At 44.3% G+C, this 15,225-nt stretch overlaps 1 protein-coding gene, 1 long non-coding RNA gene and 1 other non-coding gene across 8 annotated transcripts in view; 1 reads left to right on the top strand and 2 right to left on the bottom strand.

Moving 5' to 3' along the window:
- LUC7L2 (LUC7 like 2, pre-mRNA splicing factor) overlaps positions 1 to 13,937 on the bottom strand; it is a 71,451-nt gene extending 57,514 nt beyond the window's left edge. For 2 of the 5 annotated variants that reach the window (XM_088018346.1, XM_028106194.2), the window contains exon 1: positions 601 to 934. Coding sequence is in view for 3 of the 5 variants with exons in the window: in XM_088018347.1 (XP_087874473.1) it covers positions 9,675 to 9,795; positions 13,755 to 13,892 (259 nt within the window). In the remaining 2 variants the exon portion in view is untranslated. Of the gene's footprint in view, positions 1 to 600; positions 935 to 9,674; positions 9,796 to 13,754 lie in introns of those variants that run through there. The other 3 variants (XM_088018347.1, XM_028106195.2, XM_028106196.2) reach the window with 3 other exon arrangements.
- On the top strand, positions 757 to 9,181 carry LOC114211600 (uncharacterized). 2 transcript variants are annotated; one of them, XR_015766723.1, is made up of 3 exons: positions 757 to 1,351; positions 3,431 to 6,093; positions 8,323 to 9,181. It is a non-coding gene; the product is annotated as an uncharacterized LOC114211600 (long non-coding RNA). The 2 variants fall into 2 exon arrangements; XR_003609799.2 differs by lacking the exon at positions 757 to 1,351 and having other exon boundaries at positions 2,788 to 6,093.
- A 560-nt stretch (positions 13,938 to 14,497) lies between the features above and the next one.
- Positions 14,498 to 14,570, bottom strand: TRNAR-CCU (transfer RNA arginine (anticodon CCU)). The gene has a single exon. It is a non-coding gene; the product is annotated as a tRNA-Arg (tRNA).
- Positions 14,571 to 15,225: the final 655 nt, after the last annotated feature.

Below are 15,225 nucleotides of genomic sequence, written 5' to 3'. Positions count from 1 at the left end.
CACAAAATGGGGCCAAACACACCCACTTCAAGAAACCATGGTTTGGGTCAGATTTTTCCATAAGAAGGATTGTTTCTGTGGGGATCGAGAGTGGACTTCTGGGACTGGGTTCATAGTGAAGGTTTTCTCCAGAACCAGGTAAGGGGCGGGGGGCGGAGGGGGGGCAGTTCTCTCTGGATGCTCTGGAGGGCGGCGGCGAGGGACGATCCCAAAGCTCTGGGTTAAGGAATTAGTTCAGGGGACGGAGGCCTTAGCGGTCCACCGGTACCTAATCAGCCACAAAACGGGATGACCGACTACGCCAAGAGAGACATGGGCTCTCCCGTCCCAGACAAGTCAACATTGAATCTCAAACTCTCCTTTCTACCTCCAGGCCCCGCCTGACCCCATTGGCAGCAGTTCCCGCCAATCCGCTCGGTCACCGCCCCCCAAGCCCGCCTGCCCAGCCCTGATTGGATGGGACGGGAGCCGGGACCTCGTGTTACCAATCTGGGAGCCCCTTACTCAGCCACACACGCAAGCCCAGGTACGCCCGCGGAGCCCCTTCCCCTCGCTTTCCCCTTCCCCTCCCCCACCCCCAGGGCACTGGCAGATACTTACCGTCCCGGGAGGTGCCCATCAACTGGTCCAGCATTGCGCGCATCTGGGCCTGCGCCGACATGGCGGCGGCGTAGCGAGCGGGCGGGGGTGGGGCGCACACCGGGCCCTTTTGGGCGGGGGGGACAGGGGAAGGGGTGGGGGAAGGTGAGACGCTGTCTCAGTTGCCGCCGCCGCCGCCGCCGCCGCCGCCGTAAGGCGTGTGGAAAGGGAGCCGGAGGGCTTGTAGGAGAGTCCGGGCTGCGCTCCTCACGACGATGCGTAAGTAGAAGGCAGCAGCCCCCGAAAGCAACCCTTGTTCCCTCACTTTCCGTCGGGTCTTGGGACAGAAGCGTTACGGGCTAAGCAAGCTGTCGCCTCCAACACCGCCACCCGCCAGAAGCCGTCAGCCCCCCCTTCAAGCTCTGACGCCGCTCGCCGCCACCGTCGCCGCGACGTGAGCGCGCACGCTCCTCGCGCTTAGTTGTTTCCCGCGGGGGCTCCACCAACTGGCGTCCAACTGTATTTGCTCCACCCGCCCCGCCCGGGAGAGGTTCCACCCTAACGGCTCTCGGGCGCGTGCACGCGAGCTTCTCCCGCCCCTTTTCCCCAGATCTCGCGAGACTCGGGTTATTAAACGACCCTCGAGCCGGATCCGCCCGAGGCGCCAAACCTCACGCTACCAGCTGAAAGCGGGCAAGGGCTGGGCGGCACGCTGTGCTGGCGAACCAGACCCAAATTAGCAAATGTGCCAGAGGGTTACCCCGAGTTGAAAGTAAGTGGAGACCTTACCCCTCGGTTCGACTGAGGTTAGCAGTCTTAGTAACTGATACGGGTGTATTGGATTATTCACTGGCCGATTAACTCGTTTCCAGGGGCCCACCCAGAATACTGTACGCTCAACCTTTCCCCACTGCTGCCTTGACCTTCTACAAAAGGAGCCCTGGAGATCTGACATCTGGGTCATTTCCCTTTATCTGTGCATAGAGGCTAAACACCCCCCCCCCCGAATTAGGATAAATCAAGTTCAGGAAATACCACCCGAAATTATTACACTAAGAAACAGATGACCTAACCCATTCGGATTGATTATCATTATTTTTAACGGGAAGCTGTTAGTATAAATGTGGAACTATAAAAATTAGGCAGTATTCTCAGAAAGGAAAGGTGATCTTGTAGAAAGTTTCTTTTTTCCTGTTTAAAAGATAAGTTTGAAGAATAAGGCCTTTTCAGTGTATCAGCAGCATTGACAGTGGGAAAGAAAGCCTGTGTATTCATAGCTTGCCATCACCTTGGGTTCAAAATCTTAGACGACTGATTGCTAACTGGGACCTTCAGTAATTTATTTCTTAATCTCATGTTTATGGTTCTAAACACACATACCTTATAGCATTGTTGTGAGGACTAAATAAGCTAACAGAAAATGCCGAGCTTGATATTTTGACTTTTTTTGTAAAATATTAATTCCTTAAAATGAGACATAGGTACTTCTAGATACTTGGAGAAGAAGTAATGGTAAAAGTTTTTCGTTAAAAATTTATGTGCATCACCCTGGAACTTAAAATCTATTAGCAAGATTAGTAAAAAACATAAAATAATAATAGTCCTGAGATCCCTTTAAATGCACATTGGGCCAAGGGGTACCTGGCAGGCTCAGTCAGTAGAGTATGTGATTCTTGATCTCGGGGTTGTGAGTTCAAGCCCCACATTAGGTTAGAGATTACTGGGAAAAAAAAAAAAACTAAAATGCATATTGAGCCAATAAAATTTTTTAAATTACATTGTCTTTTGTAGCTGACAAAATAGGTTCCCTCCAATTATTCAAAGAACTCAAAATTCCAACAACTTCAAACAATTTACAGTAAGAGGAAAGTGTACAAATTATTCTGTCCTAGAGGGAGGCATATTATATATACATATATATAGTATGACCTTCTGAGGAACAATATCCTTAGGAGGGAAGTGGACTAACATGTTGAGTAATTAATTGTTAATGAAAAGAATTGTTTTTTCCTTCCTACTTTTCTGCTTGCTTACATTTTAAATGGCTCTCTTAAAAACAGCATATAGTTTTTTTTATTTAATCTGATATTCACTGTCTTTTAATTGAAGCATTTATTCATTTATATTCATGTAATTACTCATGTTTGGGCTTAAAGTTCTTATTTTGTCTATTTGTCTTATCTATTCAATTTTCTCTCCTTTCCTGCCTGCTTTCTAATCATTCCATTTTTTCCCCTTATAGTAGTTGGGAAGTTTTATTTTTATTCTTATAGTAGATACCCTAAAAGTTATAACAGGCATTCTTAATACTTTTTCACTTCCCCCAGATAATACAAAGAACCTAGAAAACTAACTCCATTTAACCTCTCCTGAAGTTACATACCCTTGTTACCATGTTTTAGTTCTATGTTTTTTTAAATCAAGCTTCATATACTGTTCATTTATTTTCCACTTTTTTTTTTTTTCCTCTTCATTCCTTCTGGAATCTGTGCCTTTCCATCTGGGATCATTTCCCTTTTGTCTGAAGTTTAAACTTTAGGACAGGAGTCAGCAATCTACAGTCCACAGGCCAAATCCAGCCCACTGCCCGTTTTTCTGAATAGTTTTGTTGGAATACCGCCAGGCTCATTCATTTACTATTGTCTCTGGTTGCTTTTGCACTACCATAGCATTGTTGAGTGGGTGTGACAGATACTGTATGGCCAGCAAGACTGAAATATTTACTATCTGGCTTTTTACAGAAGTTTGCCTAATCTGCTTCAGAGTTTGCTTTTGTGTTGGTCTGTTAGTGGGTAACTGTCCCATTCCTGTTGATCTGAAACAGTCTTTCTTTTGCCTTTCTTTATTCTAGGTGGGTTGTTGTTTTTTTTTTTAAGATTTTATTTATTCATGAGAGACAGAGAAGCAGAGGGAGAAGCAGGCTCCCCGCTGAGCAGGGAGGCTGATGCAGGACTCGATCCCGGGACCCCGGGATCATGACCTGAGCCGAAGGCAGTTGCTCAACCATCTGAGCCACCCAGGCGCCCTCTAGGTGGGTATTTTTATTGGGCATAGAATTCTAGGTTTGAACTTAACTTTCTTTCAGCATGTTCATTCCATCTTTCTGCTGCCTTTTACCTTCCATTGCTCCTGCCAAGTCTGTCACTCCTTTGTAGATAGTTGGCTGCTTTAAAATTTTGTTCTTTTTGCTTTGGGTTTCCTGCAGTTTTACTATGGTGTATCTGGGTGTGGATTTATTTTTTTCTGCTTTTAGGATTCATTCAGCTGTTAAAGATTAGTTGATTGATTTTGAGAGAGAGCATGTACGCACGTGGTGGGGAGGAGAGCAGAGGGAGAGGAGGAGAGCCCCAAGCAGAGTCCCCACTGAGTGAAGAGCCTGATGTGGGGCATGATCCCAGGACCCCAAGATGATGATCTGAGCCGAAATCAAGAGTTGGCCTGTCAACCGACTGAGCCATCCCGGCGCCCCATGTTTAGCTATTCTTAAATCTTGTTTCTCATTCATCCACTTCTGAAACTCCAAGTAAATGTTTATTCAGACAGTTTTCACGGTGTCCTCTATATCCCTTTACTCTCTGCATTTTTTACCTTGTCTTGCCAAGCTGCCTTCTTGACATTTTTTTTGACAAATTTTATAGTTCATTAGTCTTCTTTCAGCTGTATCTAGTCTGCTGTTAAATCCATCAATTGAATTATTTATTTTTTCAGTTCTAGAATTTTTATTGGGTTCTTTTTCAAGTCTACTGTGTCATTTTTAAATAGTTTTTGGGGGGCACCTGGGTGGCTCAGTCGTTAAGCGTCTGCCTCCTGCTCAGGTCGTGGTCCCAAGGTCCTGGGATCGAGTCCTGCATCGGGCTCCCTGCTCTGTGGGGAGCCTGCTTCTCCCTCTGCCTCTGCCTCTCTCTCTCCCTGCCTCTCATGAATAAATAAATAAAATCTTAAAAAAAAAATAGTTTTTGGTTCCCTGATAAAATTTCCAAGGCTGTCTATTCCTTGACCCTAGTGAACATAATTGTTTTGTAATCCGAGTTTGCTAAATCCAATTATCTGAAGGTTTTTGTAGTTTGTTTCTGTTGTTGTTTCTGCTGGTTTTCACTTGTGGAGTCTTGTTTTCTTGTGTGTTTGGTTATCTTTATATGTTGAACCATGTATTTGAAAAGAGATATACAGGAATAATATAAGTCTAAGTAGTATATAATGCTATCTTCTTTCAGAGATTTTATTTTTCTCTGATAGGTAACCGAAGACCTTACTAGTCAAGGACCACCGTAATACAGGTTCAAGGCCTCAATTCCTCTTGACCACCAAAATGACAAAAATCTGAGCTGAAAACTTGGCAAGGACTTTTTACTTACAGCTCTTCCTTGAGGGTGAACTTCAGGGTTCTAGATTCAAGTAGATGTGGATTTCTTAGAGTGCCTACCTTGGTGGGTCCTAGACTTTGCGTTTTGCATCCCTAACCCTACAAACCCACCAAAAGTGTAGCTCAGTTGCAGTACAAAGCTATTAACTACACAACTTGCAAGTACCCTGAAGCCAAATATGTGCCTTTATGTGCTACATTTACAAGGGACAAGCATGTGGTTCAGGGAAGAGATGCAAGAGATAAAAGGTCTGGACTAGAGTATTAGAGAGATTCAGTGGATTCTTAGGTAGAATCTAATTCAGTGATTATTTAACTGAGGGTATGAAGGAGGAAGCAGTCAAGAATGACTGTTTTCTGGTTTGAGCTACTGAGTACAAGTGTCAGTAACAGAGGAGATTTACAGGGGAAGATGATGAGGTTCCATTTTGGATGCTTTGAATTTGAGATGCCTTTGAATCATCTAAGCAGTGTTGTCTTTGAAGCAGCTGGACATAGAGGGCTACAGGAGGCCTTGGACTGGAGTTAGCCTGTTGATAATTGAAGCCTAGGAAGTAGGGATGATCTCACCCAGGGAAAGAATATCAAGTGTGAGGTAACGACCTAGATTTGAACCTGAAGAATGTCAACATATTAGGGACATGCAGGAGAGTAAACTGAAGACAAATGGTTAGAGCAAGAGAAGAAAACAAGAATGTGATGTCATCAAAGCCAAGAGAAAAGAATCATCAGTAGTGTCAAATGCTTCCTAGAGGGGCACCTGACTGGCTCAGTAAGTAGAGCATTGGACGCTTGAGCTCGTCGGGATCATGAGTTCAAGACCCACATTGGGGATAGAATTTACTAAAAAACAAAACAAGACAAAAAATGCTCCCTGGAGATCAAGGTAAGGAATGATCCACTGAGTTTAGTGACCTCATTTGTAACCTTGCAAAGCAGTTCTGGTAGAGTGGAGGGGCAGAAACCAGACTACAGTGCACTGAGGATGATTGGGCAGTGAAAAATGGAGAAAATGATTCAGCAACATGGATTATTAATCTCAAAATCAGTATGTTGAGCAAAAGAAGCCTACTCAAGAATGCATACTATAAGGACTCCCTTTGGATGAAATCCCTGAGCAGGCCAAACTAATTTATGGTGACAGCAAGCAGGTCAGTGGTTGCCTGGGGCCACGGGTGGGGAAGGGGATTGACTGCAGGGGGCACAGGGCAACTTTTGGGACTGATGGCAATGATCTATAGCTTTAATGGGGTTGTTGCTACACAGATGTATGCACTTGTCGTTATTCATTGACTTGCACACTTAAAATGGGTATATTTATTATACACAAATTATACCTCACTCCAGCCTATTTCATGTTTTAAAATGTAGAAAATGAGGGGCGCCTGGCTGGCTCAGTCAGAGAAGCATGTGACTCTTGATCTCGGGGTTGTGAATTTGAGCCCCATGTTGAGTGAAGAGATTACTTAAGTAAAAAAACTTCAAAAAAATTTAAAAATGTAGAAAATGAGTATAATTCATCAATTCATTAAATAACTCAATTCGTGAAGATGTAGAAGCTGTAAAGGCATTTGTGTAAGAGGTTGAGTGTTTTTTATTTATTTTTAAGATTTATTTATTTTGAGAGTGGGGGGAGGGGCAGAAGGACAGACTCCTTAAGCAGACTCCCTGCTGAGCACGGAGCCCGGGGTGGGGCTGCATCTCCTGATTCATGAGATTGTGACCTGAGCGGAAACCAAGAGTCAGGCGCTTAACCGACTGAGCCACCCAGGTGCCCCTCTTTTTTTTATTTAAAAAGATTTATTCTAGAGGGGCACCTGGGTGGCTCAGTGGATTAACCATCTGCCTTCAGCTTGGGTTATGATCCTGGAGTCCCGGGACTGAGCCCCACATCGGGCTCCGTGCTCAGCAGGGAGCCTTCTTCTCCCTCTCCCTCTGCCCCGCCCCATTCAGTCTCTCCCTCTCTCAAATAAATAAAAATCTTTTTTTTTAAGATTTTATTTATTTATCTGACAGAAAGAGACAGAGTGAGAGAGGGAACACAAGCAGGGGGAGCGGGAGAGGGAGAAGCAGGCTTCCCGCGGAGCAGGGAGCCTGACACGAGGCTCGATCCCAGGGCCCTGAGCTGAAGGCAGACGCTTAACGACTGAGCCACCCAGGTGCCCCTCAAATAAAATCTTAACAAAAAAAATATTCCAGAGAGAACATGATGGGGAGGGGGAGGGGTGAAGGAGAGAGAAACTCAAGCAGACTCTGCTCTGAGTGTGAGGGACTGAGGTGCCCCATGAGTGAGTGTTTTTAGATGGAAGAGCCTTGAGCATGTTTAAATGCTACTATAAGTGAGAGGAAGCAGTTGAAATCAGAGAGAGGGAAAAAGAGACAGCAAATGAAGGAATGTGATAAAACATGTACCACATCAAAAAATATGGTAGGGGTGCCTGGGTAGCTCAGTTGGTTGGGCGTCTGACTTTTGGTTTTGGCTCAGGTCATGGTCTCAGGCCCTGCATCGGGCTCCGCTGGGTATGAAGCCTGCTTGAGATTCTCTCTCTCCCCCCACCCCCCTCCCCTTGCTCACGTGTGCACTTTCTTTCTAAAATGGATAGGTTAAAAAAAAAAAAAACCTATACTAAGTTAACACAGTGCCAAAACCTCAGTTCTCAGAACTTCCTGGTATGGAAAGTTTATCTTTAATAGTTCCAAAATCATTTCCTTCTATTTCTAAAACTGAGTTCAGCTAATTATTTTTGGTAAGTCCATTAGTAAGAGGCACAGGTTTGAATATATATGAATAGAAATGTTCTGAGCAAATTATTTAAACTGTAAAAACAAAAAAACCTGTCTATAATCCAGAAGACAGGTGGCAATAGGATTTAAGAGAAGGGTTCATGATAAAAGAATGAGAGTATGGTAAAATGATTAAAATAAGATTTTCTTTTTGTCAGGCATTCATTATGTACCGTGCAAGTATTTTATGTATTTATTACAACCACGTTGTTGGCATTCCCATTTTACAGAAGAGGGGATAAGCTCAGGTCAACTAACCTGCTCAAGGTAGCACAGCTGGCAAATTATAAAAGCAGATTAAAACCTAAGTCTCTGTTACTTCAAACCCATAATAAATATCTTATGTTGGTTAGGCAACTCTGCCTCAAATCTTTATTGTATATACACTGTTGTAACAACAAAGGAAATAAAAACATGAACCTACCCTAATCCTTTTGCTTTCATTTTACCAAAGTAAAACATGTTCAGGTAATAACATACTCATGCCGATGAAATAAAGCAAGGGAAAAAATGTTAAGTGTTTCTGTCTTTTCGATCCATTAATTGAATAAATGCTTGTTTGACCTTTTAATACTGTTTTCGTGTTAATCTCTCAGATGGTGTTTTGAACTGCTTTATGAACAGATCCGTTTGGATTGTACACCTCCTAGTGAATAGTACTCACTGAGCCATGTATTCAAAATACTGAATAATGCTACATGTAAAGTCACTGTGGAAGGTGCTTTGAAGACTACAAACATGAATGAGACATGGTCCTTACTCTTCAGGAGCTTGCAGTCCAGGGAAAAATAAGTGAGACATGCCTACAAGAAACTGACATAGACAATAAAGTGGGCACAGATAAAGAACTGCTGATGGTTCTCAGAAACAGTAATTTCTATTTGAGGATGTTAGAAGCAAAGAGACCATTGAAGAGACTAGTTTAATAGTTCAGCCAAAAGATTATCAGCACTTGAACTAGAAGAGAGGCAATGAAGACTGAGAGGGAGAAAAGGGTAGTAGAGCCGTTGCAGAAGCAGAAATTGCTGATTAGATACGGAGAGTGAGGAGACAAATACAGAATGAAGTCAAAGTTTACTTGGTCAGCCAAGTGCATGGTGGAGCCTTTCACGCTGATAAGACAATTCAAGAGGAAGAGCAATTTGACAGATTAGAAGGCAGAAGTCAGTACGCTCATTCCATCTCCCTCTCTCTAGACTTCGTCCCTGTGGCCTACAGTTGAGTGGTGGCCATATTCCTATGCCTAAGGGTCAATTCTGTCAGCCTATGGAGGTCATAGCGCCCAAATGGTGCTAGCCCCTAGGAGCTTTACAACTTGTTGACTGTAATTCAGCCCACGTCTTTCTATACCCCTTCATTAAATCTTCTCAGTAACCCTATTTGTTACTCCTTTCTGTCAGGACCTTAAACACGTCGTACTTGTGTATTTTTAAATAAAGTGTGTATATTGAGTGTACGTGTATGTGTGTGTGTATATATATATAAAATTATATGCCCATATACAGGAAATAGCTGCAAAGACACACCAAACTGTTAGCAACAGTTACCACCTGGTAATGGAGATGCAATAGGGGAGGGACAAAGGAAAAGAAAAAAGACACCTTTATTTTATATTCTGTATCATTTGAGTTACTTAAAACAGTAAGTTTGTATACTTTTAAAATAAGAGTTTTAAAAGTAGATCAAGAGCATCAATCAGCCTAATACAAGAAGTAAATTCACTGAAAGGATGAAGCCTCCCTAAGAAACAGTCAACAAAATTACAGAGAAAAACCCTAAACTTAAATAAAAATTTAATGATAAATACATATTGAAAGATGATGAAATTCTTCTATGACGACAGCATCCAAGGACTCTCTCCATTCTCATGGCTCCCAGCCCTTCCCTCCAGGCTGCTGGGGTAACTTGAGACCCACTAAGCCAGCAGACTCCTCCACTGAGCGCTCACCCTTGCCATGAAATTCCTGATGAAGGGCCACGTGTTCTCGAATGCTGCGTAGGAGGCAGAGATAGGTGGCAGCTTGGAAATGAAGCTCATGTTGGGCTCTGCACAGCTTCTCACTGGTGACCTAGAAAATAGCAAGGTCACATACTTTATTAGCAGCCCAGCTAAGATACAGGGCCACGCAGATTCCATAAGCATTCTCTAGAATGAAAGTAAACTGCACAGAGGAAATATAAACATGTATATGTATATACTAATTACATACATAGAGGCACCCTGTAGTTGGTGGTGATTGGGAAAGCTGACCAATTAATTGAAGAGGCATTTCACAAGGAGTATCATTGAAGAGTTTCACTGAGTGTCCTCAGATTTTAGTACCAAAAAGTCATTTCAACTCCCTTGTCTTGCAAATGTTTTACAGATGAGGAAACCAAAGCCCAGAGAGGCTTTAGTGGTTGGTTACTGGCAAAGATGAGGAACTATGATCATTAATGTCGCCTAAGGAATAAAATCTAGAACTTTCAAACAAATGAAAGTCTGCTTTTTATATTTCTGACTTTGGTTAATGTTGTTTATGTCTTTTAGTGAAAAGTAAAACCATTTTGTCTGAAAAATAATAGCTTTGTCCTCAACAGTAACAAAATGAAGGTTTTATATATAAAAGTAATATGCATATATTAATATTAATTATACTTGCTTTCAATGTACTTATCCATCTGAAAAATCCAGAGTCTGATGACTATAAGTAGCTGGAAACTATATCCATTCAGAAGTCCCCAATGACTCCAAACCTTGTTTTCTCTTCATCATCATTTCCAGATTTAGTACACTGTTCTTTCTTGACTACTTTGTGTTCTGAGGTTGTGAGCAGAGGGCAGGAAAGGTGAAACAGATGTGTGCATGCTTCAAGTGACTTAAGGAGCCCTGTGTATATCTAACTGCAGATTAATCTCTGGGCACCAGTGCCTATGCAAACCCCTTTCACCTTTATTTGAATATGTAGGGTTAGAATCTGAAAACTAGAAACTGGTTTAAGATCTGAAGATCACACACACACAAAGATGTGCAGATCACATAGTGAAAATGGCACTCAAACTGCTCAAAAAAAAATTCATCTGCTTTAATCATTTAACTTTTTATAATTAAAAATTTATGAGCAACAAACACCAATGTCAAACAACAAATGGTAATATCCATGCCTATTATATAAGCCCAATTGATAGGACTTGAAACAGGAATTCTACATTAGTGTAGGACAGGAGAATATGGATCTTGATTCAGCTGTGCCTGAATCATAAGTCAGGAGAGGTCAACAATATCCAGAGTAAATGAATAACTAGAGACCAAAAGAGATCAAATGAAAAAGAAAACTCGGGGCGCCTATGTGGCTCAGTCGGTTAAGTATCCGACTCTCGGTTTCAGCTCAGGTCATGATCTCAGGGTCCTGGGACAGAGTGCTGCTCTGTGCGGAGTCGGCTTGAGATCTCTTCCTCTCCCTCCGCCCCTCCTGCTCGTGCCGTGTCTCTTTCTCTCAAATAAATAAATCTTAAAAAAAAAAGGGGGGTAGGGGCGCCTGGGTGGCTCAGATGGTTAAGCATCTGCCTTCGGCTCAGGTCATGATCCCAGGGTCCTGGGATTGAGTCCCGCATCGGGCTCCTTGCTCAGCGGGGAGCCTGCTTCTCCCTCTGCTTCTTTCTCTCTCTCTGTCTCTCATGAATAAATAAATAAAATCTTAAAAAAAAAAAAAGAGGGGGTAAAAGAAAACTATTTTCTCTAAGGAGAAAGCAGAGGTTCCCCCCTAAATGAACCCCTTCAGTTTAAGAAAAGATAAAGAGGAGTGCCTGGGTGGCTCAGTCCTTAAGCGTCTGCCTTCGGCTCAGGTCATGATCCCAGGGTCCTGGGATCGAGCCCCGCATCGGGCTCCCCACTCAGCAGGAAGCCTGCTTCCCCCTCTCCCACTCCTCCTGCTTGTGTTCCCTCTCTCGCTGTCAAAAAATAAAATCTTGAAAAGATAAAGAAAATGGGCATAGATGGTTACTGAGTTAGCTCTGAGCCAGGAGAAACAGAAAGCCTTCCCCATAGCCTCATATGCATTCCACAGAATGGTGTTTCTGGAATTTATAGCATGAATTTCAAATGTATTTCCAAGGAATTTGAGAGCCATTACCAAGCCTCTCTCAAGGGCTATCATGTTGCCTCCATAAGGTACAACTATAATCCTGTCACCTTAAAAATCTTAGAATGAAGGCGCCTGGGTGGCTCGGTCAGTTAAGCGTCTGCTTCAGCTCAGGTCATAATCCCAGGATCCTGGGATCAAGTCCTGCATTGGGCTGCCTGCTGGGGGGTGGGGGGGGTGTCTGCTTCTCCCTCTCTCTCTGCCCCACGCCCGACCCTTGACTTTCCTCCTGAAATCCCACTACTTCTTTATACAAGGATCACCTATTGTTTATTCTCTTAGCACTTATTCTAAGTGCCTTGCTGTATGGCTCCTCAGTTGGACTGCAAGCTTCTTAAAAGACAGGACTCAGGTGCATCTTATTCATAATTTTAGCCAAGTTCCTTAAAGTCCCTAACATTTTGGCCTTTTAAAAATTTTTGAATTTTAGAGGTGACTGGGTGGCTCAGTCACTTAGGCATTAGACTCTTGGTTTTTCACCTCAGGTCATGATCTCGGGGTCCTAGGATCAAGCCCAGTGGCGGCTCCACATTTAGCATGGAGTCCATTGAGATTCTTGCTCTCTCCCTCTTCCTCTGCCCCTTGCCCACTCTCTCTAATAAATAAATCTTAAGAAAAAAAAATTTTGGGGCGCCTGGGTGGCTCAGTTGGTTAAGCGACTGTCTTCGGCTCAGGTCATGATCCTGGAGTCCCAGGATTGAGTCCCACATCGGGCTCCCTGCTCAGCAGGGAGTCTGCTTCTCCCTCTGACCCTCTTCCCTCTCGTGCTCTCTATCTCTCATTCTCTCTCTCTCAAATAAATAAAATCTTTAAAAAAAAAAGAAAAAAAATTTTTGAATTTCAGCCCCATGTTGGGCAGTTTACTCAATAAATATATGTATATATAAATTTAAAAATTTTGAATTTTAGTTCTAAAATATTGCACTCTAACTTCCATGGCTCAAAGATTCAACAAGATGCTGGTTCTCCTTTTTCCCCACATTGCTCAAAAGACAGTAAGCTTCCTACCCTACGGCCCAATGTGACTCTCCAACGTATATTTCAGAGATGGCTTTCAAATTCCTTCGAAGCCCGATCCGTAACTCCAAAGGCAACAATTAAATGGAAGACCCCTATCTGGGAACAGGGTTCCAGTTGTTCCCATACAAGTCCTTGCACAGGTCAGTGTCCATGAGTCTCAGTTGCCCCACTTGAAAAATAAAACCGCTTCCACCTGCTCTTGCCTAAGGGGAATATGGAGTGTGGATTTCGCAAAAGAATTTCCCAAGGATGGCCTCCCATATGTTCAAATTTATCTGCTACATAAAGAAAAAATGTACCTGGTCAGATATGACGTTAATGTTGTGACAACACAATCTCATTACAGGTTTCTAGTTCAGTTCTACAAGGCACCATTTCCTTAAGTGGGGTATGAGATACAACGTAAGTAAAAGTAAAACACAGTTCCTGCCAAGTTCTTAATATTCCTCATCTTATTACAGTTCTCTTTTCTGCCTCAAAATTTGGTTTTCAGAGTAACTACTAGAGGAAGGGCGAAGAGAATGATGGATAGATGCTGTAGACAGTAACTCTACACTCTCCATCAAGTACATCTCTTCTTCTCCCCCATCTCCTCGATTTCACTCTGATCTTTCTCCTCTGCCACCTGCAAAAGACCAGCCAATGAAATCCTCGGGACGACTCCATCCCAGGGCAACTTTGCTGTCTTGCTGGTCCTTAGTTACTGGGTTGGGCCACAGACCAGGGCCTAGGGTCTAGATTTGTTTGGCCAGAACCAGGGCTGGGTGGGAGGGTCGGTTACAGAAATGCAGGCGCTGAGGCCCAACGCTCCCTACCCCTGCCCAGATCCCACCCTCTCCCTCTCCCCGTGGAAGGGACGCTGGAGCACCGGACTCGGGCTTCCGTACCCGATGTGCACGGAAAGCCTTCACGAGGTACCGATAGGCCGCGGTGTCGCGATAGGGTCGGCCCGTGGCCTCGTTCATGTAGCGCAATTCCCGTAGAAGGCCTCGTAAAGTGCGCGCCGGGGACCCCAAGGCCGCCATTTTCCCGTCCTCGGAGCGTGCTGCCCAATGGCGCCCTACGCCCAACTCCCTCCCCCCCCAGCCCAGCCGCTAAATGGTACGGTCGGACCCAGACTGCTACGTCCCCCCATCGAACGCAGAACAGTGGAATATCTCACTTCCTGTCTCTGCGGAGCCTTACTAATCAAACGCCGAGCGGCACCCTAAGGAGTTAAGAGAGAAGCAAACGAAAGCCGAGTGTAACTGACTCACCAGGTCCTTAAGAAAGTCTGAGAAAGGCTGGGCTAAGGGAGAGGTTCTTTGCTGACTGCGTCATTTAAAACGTCATTAGCTGACCGCTGAGTCTCGAGAATAAGTGCGCCTGGTGGGAGTGGGTGTTGATTTGAAACAGAACACTAAAGATATGTTTTGGTATCTAGAGGGGATAGCAGAATTCAAAGTACTGACTTCCCAGAAATCTTACGGCAGTGTAGAAGGAAATGGTGTATTCTTATCCTCTCAAACTGTAGCCCATCACCTAGGAAAACCACACATATCCTTCCCATTTTTAAGAAAAGTAAAATTAAGTTAGCATATTTCGCTGTTCTTTAAGAACGGCAAAGTCGTTTTCAATGCAAAAATCTAATCACCCCAGATGGGACTCGAACCCACAATCCCTGGCTTAGGAGGCCAATGCCTTATCCATTAGGCCACTGGGGCTTCTGTGAGCGAAGCGCTCCAGCAACGTATTCAGTTTTTTTTTTCCCCTCTTTGGTACGTCAACGTCACTTAGGTCTCCTTTTAACCTATCCTGAGACACCACATCTAGTACCAATATGAGGGGTGAGGCATGCTGGGAGTTGTAGTTCAGAAAATAAGAATCCGCGTTCCAGCTCCAAAGTCTTTACCCTCGAAACAGCACCGAAGCGCCGGACGGAGAACGGGCGCGCGCACGGTTTTGCGTACGCGTTTGCCTGCCCGGTAGCTCCCGCGCCTGCGCAAAAGTGGGCATGCCATGTCGCGGAGCGGAGCCCGCTGGGTACACTGGCCGAATCTCGGAGACTCGCCCTCTGAGCTTCTGCGGCGTCGGATTTTTCCCGGAAACAGCCGGCCCCTTCCGGTGTAGCGGCTTTCCGGATTTAGCTTGCCTCCTGCCCGCCGTTAGGTGGCGTCCTCATCGGTCATTTTCTGTTTCCGGTTGGAGCGCTGAGGCCATTTCCGCAGAGCCACTGGCGAGTTAGGGAGGTGTGCGTTATGTTCTGAATTGCCGGGTCGGAGATAAACGTGGGACAGCGGGAATTTATAAATTCACTAGGAATTAGTTAATTAGAAATAATTGGAAGCTCTTTTTCTGGTTCTCTCCCTAATTGTGCAA

The sequence above is a fragment of the Eumetopias jubatus genome, unplaced genomic scaffold (assembly GCF_037043125.1).
Source record: "Eumetopias jubatus isolate StellerSeaLion01/CBP00866 unplaced genomic scaffold, mEumJub1_p1.0 scaffold_14, whole genome shotgun sequence".
Lineage (NCBI taxonomy): Eukaryota > Metazoa > Chordata > Mammalia > Carnivora > Otariidae > Eumetopias > Eumetopias jubatus.
The sequence above is the reverse complement of the archived record's forward strand: the minus strand, read 5'-3'. Positions and strand labels throughout refer to the sequence as shown.